Source organism: Dermochelys coriacea, chromosome 6, assembly GCF_009764565.3.
Source record: "Dermochelys coriacea isolate rDerCor1 chromosome 6, rDerCor1.pri.v4, whole genome shotgun sequence".
NCBI lineage: Eukaryota > Metazoa > Chordata > Testudines > Dermochelyidae > Dermochelys > Dermochelys coriacea.
The window spans coordinates 40,729,481-40,741,192 of NC_050073.1; the positions used below are offsets into that span (position 1 = coordinate 40,729,481).

General features: G+C 37.9%; 1 protein-coding gene across 5 annotated transcripts in view; it reads right to left on the reverse strand.

Moving 5' to 3' along the window:
• The window catches only part of LUZP2 (leucine zipper protein 2), a 341,273-nt gene that overhangs the window by 154,860 nt on the left and 174,701 nt on the right, over positions 1–11,712 (reverse strand). For all 5 annotated transcript variants that reach the window (XM_038406161.2, XM_038406160.2, XM_043516670.1 and 2 more), the window contains exon 4: positions 7,159–7,240. In XM_038406161.2, the coding sequence (XP_038262089.1) occupies positions 7,159–7,240 (82 nt within the window). The remainder of the gene's footprint in view (positions 1–7,158; positions 7,241–11,712) is intronic.

The window sequence follows — 11,712 nt, forward strand, 5'->3', positions numbered from 1 at the left end:
TATATGATGTAAGTAAATGTGCAGTAGGAATGGATACAGGTCTGGATAAATGGTTCAGTAATGTGACTGAAATTTGGTCATAACATGTACTGTGGTCCATCTTCTTTGCATCATCAATAAACTGGGTGGTGAAGCGGACTACCAAACATGGTGTAAAATGCATTAGCAGAGATCATTTTTAGGATCTTGTCTTTGCTGATGACATTATTTTACTAAGTATGATGTGGAACAGATTGCCCTTACAACAGAGATGGAACAGGAAGCATCAAAAATTGGGCAGAAAGTAAATACAGAGTAAACCAAGATAATGAAGTTAGAAGACTGGACAACAGGTGCAAAAGGTGGGTGTGGACAGAGAAGAAACATGTAGAGTGTGATATTTGAATGTAGCTACAATAAAGATATTCATACGAGATTAGGAAAAGCGAACACCACTAAAGGAAGGATGAACAACATCAGGTCAAACAGAGGTCTCCATTCCTACTAAAGGTCAGATCATACCATGTGATTGTACTGACAATGCTACTGTATGGAGCAGAGACTTGGCCGATGACAGTGTGCAAAAGATTGGAAGCTGCCCATTACACATGTTTTAGGAAGATATTACACATTTCATAAAAGGGCAAAATAATAAATGGAAGAATAAGAAAATATTACCAAAGAAAGAAGGCTCAGGTGGCTTGCACATGGACAATATATGGAAGGTGGAGACTTGCTAAGTAAGCACTGAATTGGGTATCTGAGGAAGGAATGAGAGGAAGGCCAAGGAGGAAATGGTAAAACACAATGACAGAGGATATTGAATGGTCTGGCATCAACTGGGCAAAAGTATCACAACTAGCGAGCAACCATAATCAGCAGAGAAACTAGACTGCCCAATGTGTCAGAGACAGAGGAACAACTAAGTTCTAAGATTGACACAGCATGAGCAGATGGCCTAGCACTATATTGGCTTCAATCTTTCCTCTACAACCGAATTCTGAGAGTGGAGATTGGTAATTGTGCCTCCTTTCTGAAGATCCCCCCCCCATTTGCAGGGTTCCAGAGGGACCTAAACTACTCCTGTTCCTCTTCAATAACTATGATACCATTGGGAGAGATACTGAGATGCTTTGAGCTTGGCTGCCAATGACACTCAACTACATATTATTCTCAATTGATGCAAACACCACCACTACTAAAATGGCAGACCACCTACAGGAAATCATCTTTTGAAAAAAGAACATCTGGCTCAAGCTGAATCCATGCAAGACCAGAGTGATCCTGGCTAGAAAGGGGAAATGTTTTAAAGAACTGGCCAAGGCATTGTATCTTCATTTCCTGTTCTGTGGTAATTCAGACAATTTTTTTTAATTGTTGTTTTGGGTTGAACAACAATTTTTTTTAATTTTTCAGGAAAGCAAAAAAAAAAAGTTGAAAAAAATTGTTTCAGGTCAAATGAAACATTTGGTTAGACTTAAAGAGAAACATTACATTTACATTCCAAAAATTTTCTTATTTTTAATTTTTTAACAAAAAAACCAAAGGAAATGTCAAAACAAAAAAGTAATTTTGAATAAATATTGAAATGTTTCATTTAAATATATTGAAATGGTTTGCTTAGATTTTTTTCAGATATTTTTTACTGAACCTATTTTGCAATTTTGATACATTCATGAAATGTTTCAGTGTCATCGAATTTGCATTTTTTGACAAAAGGTTTTGGTAAAATAATTGCCCACCTCTACAAGCATTCAGACACTGTGGTGATGGGTGGCAACATAAAGTCTTTAGGGAGATAGGTAGATAGATCTGATAGATATTATGTGATCCCAAAGAGCTTTACAAGCATTAATTAATCCTCACAATGCACCTATCAGATAAATAATTATGTCTATTTTTCAGGCAGATAAACTAAGGAACAGGGAGGCCAAGAGGCGTACACAAGGTCGTACAGCGATTTAGTGTCAGCAGTGGGAAAAATAACCCGTGATTTCTGACTCCCCACTCCTTGTGCTCTGTAGGGCCTTGTCTAACAAAAATTTACATGTGAGAGTTGAATAGGACTATTTATGTGTGACTAAAGATATGTGTGTGAATATCACTGGGAGTAGGTCTTCGTTAGCCTATCCTTACTCACTATTTTAAAAAGCCAGCTAGATGCATCTTAATGTCAATATTAAAACTAATAACTGAAAGATTTCAGTCATTTTTTAAATTGCTAGTACATGTAGTACCTATATTTTTCAGTTCACAAATAAATAATTTAGTTCACAAAGTAATATATTTTATACTGTATAATATTAAAGGAAAGTGTAATGTTTTATTGCACGCACACACACACACACACACACACACAGCTATTTCAAATATTGTGGGTCTGAAAAATGGGATACAAATCCAAGCTCTGTTTTCTTTCCAATAAGAGTTTATAAATTATTCTATAATCTAAAACAGGGATCGGCAACCTTTGGCACATGGCCCGTCATGGTAAGCCCCCTGGCAGGCTGGGCTGGTTTGTTTACCTGCCACATCCGCAGGTTCAGCTGATCGCGGCTCCCACTGGCCACAGTTCACTACTCCAGGCCAACGGAGGCAGCGGGAAGCAGCAGCCAGCACATCCCTCAGCCCATGCCGCTTTCCATAGCCCCAATTGGTGTGGAGCAGTGAACCGTGGCCAGTGGGAGCTGTGATCAGCCGAACCTGTGGATGCGGCAAGTAAACAAACCGGGCTTACCCTGATGGGCCGTGTGCCAAAGGTTGCCGATCCCTGATCTAAGAACTGAACTAAAGAGATAATCAATTGAAAGCTGTTTTAGATGCTTTAAGCAAAAGTTCTAGGGTGGCGGAAATATAATAGATTTTTTTTAAAAACCCTGTATTTCTTCCTTTTTTCTTTTTTTCCCTCCTCTCTCACTTTTGTCCTCATTTTTCCCATTTCAATTTAGATTTATTTGTTTTTAAATGTCATACACTGCATGCTTCATAAAAGACAAACTACATCACAGCAGTTTTAGATTAACTCTCTGGAAAAACTCCCTAACAGTAGGGGAATGGAATAAATTGCCTAGGGAAGTCATGGAAGCTTCTTCACTAGAGGTTTTCAAAAAGAGGCTGGATAGACATCTGTCTTGGATGGTTTAGACCCAAAAGATGCTGCATCTATCAGGGTGTTAAGACTAGATGGCCCTTGCAATCTCTTCTAACCCTATGGTTCTATAATTCTAAGGTAGCATATACAGCTACATTTTATTATAGACACACATATATAAGGCTACGTTTTAGTCACGGGTGTTTTTAGTAAAAGTCATGGACAGGTCACAGGCAGTAAACAAAAATTCACAGCCCGTGACCTGTCCGTGACTTTTACTATATACCCCTAATTAAAACTTGAGCGGGGAGCAGAGGGTGCTCTGAGGGGGGCAGTAGGGGGTATCGCGGGTGCTAGGGGAGGTGGCCCAGGACCCCTGCTTGCATTGGGTGGGGGGAAGGGTTGGTGGGGCTGGCAGGGGCTCCCCACCCGACTCCCCATCCTTGCAGCTTCTAGGTGGCGGAGGGGCTAGGGGGCTTGTCCGCACACTGCTCCCATCTTGCCACAAGCAGCCAGGAACTGCAGCCAATGGTACCTGTGGGGGCGGGGCCCATGGGCAGAGCCCTCTGGCCCCTCCGCTGCCTAGGAGCTGCAGGGCAATGCCAGGGGGAGCCCTCCTCCCCAAGATAAGTGCCTCCCCCCTCCCCGGCCAACCCCCTGCCCCTAGCCCTGAGCTCCCTCCCACACACCCAAACTGCTGCTGCTGGCCCAGAGGCTGCCCCTGAGTCATGGAGGTCATGGAAAGTCATGGAATCTGATACACACGTTGCTTATTTAGTAAACAACTAATGCTTATTCAGCAGAAGCCACTAAAACGCAGCATTTGCTGAAACATTTAGATTTATTTCGTTAGATCAAAACTATTTGGCAATTTCGTATTGAGTTCATGAATAGTTTCAATCGACACAAAATAGAATTTTTTGGTAAATAAACTACTAGTCCGTAAAATTTTGCCCAGGTCTAGTTTATATAACATGGCCAGTGGGCGATAAAGAATTAATATAGTAAGTTTGCAAAGCTTGGACACTTGAGTAATGTATTCAAGATGCTATGGTGCTGTTAATTTAGATCTGATAATTTAGGCCAAGCCATCTATAATATTTCCAAATGATTTTTAATATAATTTGATTTACTTAATTATTGTAGGTTCTTAAATACAACCATTTTGCAGTTATTTAAGAGATCCCATCATTGCCTTCTGGCAGGTGTTCTCTATTTGTTCAAAATATGTAATCCTAATTTACCAATTGAGTAACACACAATAAGTAGGAGATTGATTATATCATTCCTAGTTGCCAAGAATAGAACAGGCATTCTAACCTTCCCTCCTCCAGCAATTTTCTGCAAATATTCCAGTTGGAGGCTTTTTTATGGGCTTGATTCAACAATGATTCTTATCTCATGTATACCAATGCAAATCAGGAGTAACTCCACTGACTTCAATAGACTAAAACCTATGTATGTTTGACTAGAATAAAGCCTTACAGCTAAGTAAAACAGAACTAAATGCAACCCCCACCCTCCACACCAATACTTCCCTCTTCAAGTATTAAGAAAATAAATTAGAGATTTTTGTCCATATCATTCAACTGGCTTCCAGAAAGGTGTGAAATACTGCCAAGAGACAGGATTAAGTGACAGTAATAATAACAATTTCCATTTTTATTGCATCTTTCAACTGATCATCTCAAAACACTTCAAACAGTAATTAATTTTACTGAAGGCTACACTAAGAGGTTAATTGTCTTGCACAGGGTCACATACCAAAAGCTCAACTTTGCTACCCTTGAAATCGTTGGGAGGTCAATCACTGGGAGAGCTGAGAATGGAGCCTGAGCCTTCTGTGTCACAATTTCCTTCCATAACCAGTTCACAACAACCTGGGACAAATTCTGCTCTCAGTTAGACTGGTGATCTATCTCATTGTGTTCCAAAGGTGGTAGAGGATGGTGCAGAATCACTGAATTGTAACTAAGATCAGAATTTTGTCCCTAGTATTTTACTCCAGGATTACACCCTGGCCTGAATGCACCATGAATGAGATCCCATGGAAGGTAAAAGCTAATGCAAAAGAGACAGAACTTTATATAAAAATAGGAAAAATGAAGAGTAAAATTAACTCAAAATTTTAGAGGTACCGATTTGCTGACCTCAATTGAAGATGCACTCATTTACACCAGTGTTGAACTGACCTTAAACATATACAGTGTAACAAACAAGAAGTCAGGAGATTCTAATTTAAAGTTTGTTTTGTTTTTGTGTTTTGACTCCTCCCACTAATACTGGTCTTATTACCATACATTATTGATGCTTCACCGAGGTCAGTGGTCAATGTAATTGAAAGCAGAATTTGGCCTACCATGTTTTCAATTGGTTAGAGAAGAGAACTGGGATAAACAAGTCCTGTGCTCTGCTTTGCTATTGATTTTAGGACAGTACTCCCATTTTAATACGATTGCTAGATTATTTTGATAATTTGTCTTAATTTTCTTAACACACATTGCCACGACTACTTTGGCAGGACTAATTTTGATCTGCTTATTTTTTATATTGAAAAATCAAATTAAGCATATTCTTTTCCTTTTCTGCCCAAAGCAAAGCTTAAGTGTTGGGGTTTTTGTTGTTGTTTTGTTCTCTCTCTCCAAAAATAAAATAAAAAAATAAAACAAAACACAACAACCCCTCAAACAATAATAAATGCCTAAACAGGTGGCAAAGAGGATACTATGCTTTGTAAAGGAATGGATTCCCCTCCCAAGCTTTCAGAGAGCAGTGAAGAAAAAGTACTTTCAGATATTAATATTCCCTTGGAAGTTTTTTAATTGATGATTATAAAATGCACTTTATTTCTCCTTTACAGCAGAATGCTCCCATATATGTATCTGAACAAAGCTATTTCTATTTTCAAAAGCATAGTATGACGGATATAGGCTGAATTTCAGCAATGCAATTAAACATGCACTTAACTTTAAGCACAAGTAGTGACATTGACTTCCATAAAACTACCCTATCTTTAAGTACCTTGCTGAATTGGGGCCACAGTATCTGATCTTGCTCCCACTGAAGCCAATGGAAATTTTCCTATTAACATAAGTGAGACTATGATCATTCCTAAACCTATCTAATAAAATCCACATCTTGTTAAACAAGCATTCACAATCTGGCTAAGATACAAATAAGAGGAATATCAACCTTCACCAAAAATCATATTTTGGCAAATGTTTGCAAAGCTTTGCAAAATCATTTATTCCCTTTTTTATTTACCCTATTCTTATGTTCACCCCATTCTTGTCTTTTGAGCCTGAAAATAAATTATATATGGCCAAATAAATATATTATCAACTAGTATTTCAACCAGGGTGGAAACAGATGTTAACCAAGAAATCTGGGAAAACCGCTTTCAAATGGTATTAAAATGTTCTGTTATCTGATGACCAATTGAAGACAGATGTTTACAGAGATGTTCTGTTTATTTAAGTACTGATATTTATAGGAGACATTTCCTTATTTATGTCCTAGCAGCAAACCAGTTATACAAGAGAAATGAGAAACAGTTGTAATTTTCTATGCAGTAGTAAAATCTGACCATTTATGCTCAACAGAATAACAGTAACACACAAAGATTGATTAAATTGTCCCTGGTTAATGGAGGGTTTAGACAAAAATTGTTACACAGTGTAATGATGACTTTCATCTCATTTCATGGGTTACAATACTGAGAACCAGATCCTATTTCTTTTTAAGTCAATGGGCAAATCGCTCACTGATTTTAATAAGATCAAGATTGGACCTTTGGGGCCTGATTAAATTCTTATGGACACTCTTTTCAATCTGGTATGACTCCACTTAAATCAATGGAATTATACCAATATAAAGTGGTATATGGGAGAGTAAAGGGCTTTCGGGTGCAGTCTCCTTAGAGCAAGGCCTAAGGTCTTCTTGGTCATCACAGCTCTGTGCATAATAAATAAATAAGTATAACTTTGGTCATGCAAAGCTATTTGAGATTAAATAAATCACAAGGGAGGAGGGTAGAAAGACAGAAGAAACAAATAAGAATACAGAAGAAAGGACAGAGAATCACTCACAGTAGCCTGCTGTTTTTCTGCTTTCTCAGCTGCCTCATTAAGCTGTTTTTGAAAGGCCTCCTGGAGAGATTTCATTTCTTCCCTAAGTCATTGAAAAGAAAAAAACACAAACTTCACCACAACTCTCCATTAGGAAATATGGTGGTTGTTGTTATTGTTGTTTACTTTAGTTTAACAAACAGACACTTTTAATTATGCAGCATAACAAACAGGAGTGTTGTGTGTCTATGTGTTTTGTTAACAAAACCATTATGGTCCAGTGAACTCCAGTGCTGATGCAAAATATATGTGTAAATAAAATGGTAAGTAGCTACTTTTTGTATCTATCAAGCACCCTCCTGTGCAAAACATCTGCTAATTGTGTAATTTCTAGTGAAAAGAATAGTCACAGTAACAGTGAAGCAAGGAAAGAAAAACACTTTGAACAAGGAAATATACTACTGTCTATGAGAGCTTGTTTATATTTGCTTTTAAAGAAAAGAGAAATTCTAGCTAGTAAACCTAAGCCACTAGTTCTCTTTCTAGAAGCAAATTTTAAACCATGATCTTTTAAGGATTTGTCTAATTGTTTAAAAGAAAAATAATCAAAAACAAAAATTTAAAAAAAATAGAGATTTATTGGAAAGTTTAGGTACTGAAATCCAGCCCATTTGCATTGTTCAGGAAGTGAAAAGGGACCATAAACTGGCAACACATTGCAAATAGAGAATTCCCTTCTGGCACAATGATGTCTGATACAAGTCTTATTCTAGCCATCCCCTTCACTCCTAACACAGACCATTTGCCAGGGTTGTGGTGCTGCTACAATAGTGACATATCTTAGAGCATTCTAACAGCATTATCAGGGATGCCACTCACACAGACCAACCCTCAGGATCAGGAAGCTGGAACCCCTGCCTGCCTTGAGCAGGGCTCAGGTGCAGGAGACAATTTAGCCCAGTGACTGCTTGACTGGTGTAGAATGAGCTTTGTACATGATGAGGCACAAAGTACCTGAGTTGCTGGCTCATCTACCATATTAGTCTTCATCTACACTGGTGCTAGAAACCTTGGGAGTTCTGCGTAGTTCAGATTTAACTGCAACAGTGCTTGAAACAGCTGGTGAAGCCAGAGAGCCATCAGCAGCAGCACTTCCAATGTTGTCTAATATAGACAAAGTTTGTGTCATTTTGAAGGATTAACATTACATACATTGAAGTGACAGAACTTGAAGCACTATGGGAGACAACCATTTTCTACTGCAGCTTAAAAACAACAACAGAGCTCAGAAGAGAAGGGATTAAAGTTGGACTTCAGAAGGATGAACACTAGGGTCAGATCCTCAGATGGTGTAAATCTGCACATCTTCATTGAAGTCAACAGTGCTATCTCATCTTGTATCAGCTGAGATTCTCAAAAACAATGAGGAGTCCGGTGGCACCTTAGAGACTAACAGATTTATTTGGGCATAAGCTTTTGTGGGTAAAAAGCCACCTCTTCAGATACATGGAGTGAAAATTATAGATGCAGGCATAAATATACTGATACATGAAGAGAAGAGAGTTACCTTACAAGTGGAGAATCAATGTTAACAGGGCCAATTCAATCAGAGGGGCATTGCTCGCACATGATGGCATATATCACATTAGTAGATATGCAGGTGAATGTGCCATCATGCCATCAATGCCCCTCTGCAATGTACATTGGTACTTCAACCAAAAAAACCTTCAAAAACAGACATCAAAGAGAAACTGCAGAGCTACAATTATTTGCAAATGTAACACCATTAATTTGGGCTTGAATAGGGACTGGGAGTAGCTGGCTCACTACAAAAGCAATTTTCCCTCTCTTGGTATTGACACCTCCTCATCAATTATTGAGAGTGGACCACATCCACCCTGATTGAATTGGCCTTGTCAACACTGGTTCTCCACTTGTAGGGTAACTCCCTTCTTTTCATGTGTCAGTATATTTATGCCTGCATCTGTAATTTTCTCTCTATGCATCTGAAGAATTGGGTTTTTTACCCACAAAAGTTTATGCCCAAATAAATCTATTAGTCTTTAAGGTGCCACCGGACTCCTCGTTGTTTTTGTGGATACAGACTAACATGGCTACCCCTCTGATAGCTGAGATTCTGGCATCCTTCACTTTACTAGATTCATGCTATATAACATGCTTAGTTAACGTGCAGCCCATAAGGCAAATGCAGTCCACATTTCTACGAAGTACATTGTGGGTTTAATGCTGAAAGGCTGCCCAATGTGATGATGGGTCCTAGCATCTTGATCCAGCTGGTTTTCTATTCAACAGGAGGGGAGCTACACTCTTCTCCATTTACTGCAGATTGGGTATAGCCTCAGGCTGTTGGCAGATAAAACATGAGGCCCTCCATTAGGTAAACTGTGAGGGGAGGCTAACGGAATGATTTATGACAAGGTGAAGATGGATACGTTTCTATGCTGATATACAGCTTATCAGATGGAAAGTGTTTGGGTTTATTCTTAGATACACAATCTCTGGGAAAGGTATATATCATAGCAGGTGCACAGAACTCATTGCGTTAATTATATGCCAATTTTCATTCCCTGGCATGTTGTCAATATGGACTTCTAGACTTCCATAACCCCTGTGGAACACACCTCCAGTGAGTCTGTAATTTGAGTACCATTTGAGTACCCACAATATTGGTTTTCATGGTATTTCCTGAAGAATGTTATAAAAGCCTGGATTTTAAAAAAAGGAAGAAATTGAAAAACCCATGCTGTTCATTAGCACATTGCACATATCACATAATCTGTGTCTAGGAACTGTTTCACTGAAGCACACTGCTGTACACGTTTCTCTTGGAAAGAAAACTGACATTCCATTTGGGTGGATAGATAGACAGATCTGAGGTAGGGGTCTCGTGTATGGGAATGGAAAGAACAAAATGGTGCGTGCATCTGAGGAATACCCATTTTTGGCCAGAAAGACTTATTCCATATTCTCATTTGCAAACAGGGCATATTTAAAATTGACTAAATAGCTTAGTAACAATTTTAATTCACTGATGCTAATACTTCATGGAAGCTGCATGCTTGTCAAACCCTATCACAGAAACTGAATTATGGGTGAAGCATTTGTGATGTAGCCTTCATGTACAGAAAAAATTATAAGACTGAAAATTTAGAGTCAATTCTCCCAAAGGGTTCTAAAATATTTTTGTAAATTACATGGGTGTGTTCATTTATGCATCCCAAAAACCTTTGCTTGAATCCACAGAATAGTGAACTACACTCACAATGGGCACTGTCTATGTAGTTTGCTGATCTACATCCACAAATAGAGATATTTTCATGCACAAAGAGATGAAACCACAAATGTTTTAGGTGCATGTTTCAAAGACCATTTGCAAATTTGAACCACTGAACAATGATACTCTCATCTTGCATCATCATTTTATCATCTCATTATGCTTTAATGACATTATATAATTACTGATTCATTGCAAAGAGCACATTACTTTTCATGTATTAAAAGTTCCAAGATGTGATGTTCACTGCCTAATATCATCATGGTTAAGAATTATTTATATAAGAATATTTAGCAATTACAGCAGCTAATATTGGATTTTCAAGGCACCATTTACCAACATTTACTATATGAGAAACTAGAGGATAAAAAATAGTGTCTGATTTTCTACAAGGGGGTTATTAGTGGTAAATGGTGATATTTTAATTGTATAGATGTTTACATATTTAAAGTTCTCTAGAAATGTTAACTAATTAATATCACTACTCCACAGTTCAGACAGGTCTAAAATGTCCCCATTTAACATAAATATCTGTCTTTGGCATTTATAAGGCATGTGAAGGTCTGATCCAACACCCATTGAAGTAAATGGAAAGACTCCCCACTGACTTCTGTGGGCACTGAAACAGTCCCCAATTTTTTTTTTGGTATTTGAGAGCTGATTGGAAAATCATTTCATCACAATCCTTCCCTATTAACAATCTAATTTTAATATATGCTATAAAACTACTACTGGGTAAAATTCTAGCAATAAAATCATTACAGGATTTCAAGTGTCACTTTGTATGACAACAAAAGAGATATATGCTGCGCTTAGACTGGTCATGTCTGATTAATTTGTAATGTATATTTTTATTATGATAAAACTAAGACACATACATGCATTAAACACATCATACCGTTTCAGAGAAAATAATCCCCATGTTGGCTAGGTCTGATTGTTGTTAAAATTATATTGGCATATCAATTTATCAGCTCGACTCCATTTGTAAGAATCATGTGAACTATGTTATTGTGTATTGACCTAGGACTAAGGATGCTGATCTGTCACACCTTGTCATGGAAAAGTCTCCAATTCACTAGATTCAAGTGAATATTTGACATGAATATTTTACCTCCAACAAATTTATTCTTTTTTACTTCTTGTCATAGATTATTACCCTGTAAGAATTTTCAAAACTAGGCGCTCAGTTTCATGAGTTTTATCTGAACCCATGCCCCACCTCCAAAGCCAGCAATTCTAAAAATTAACTGGTTATTTTAAGTGCCTCAATTCTTGGG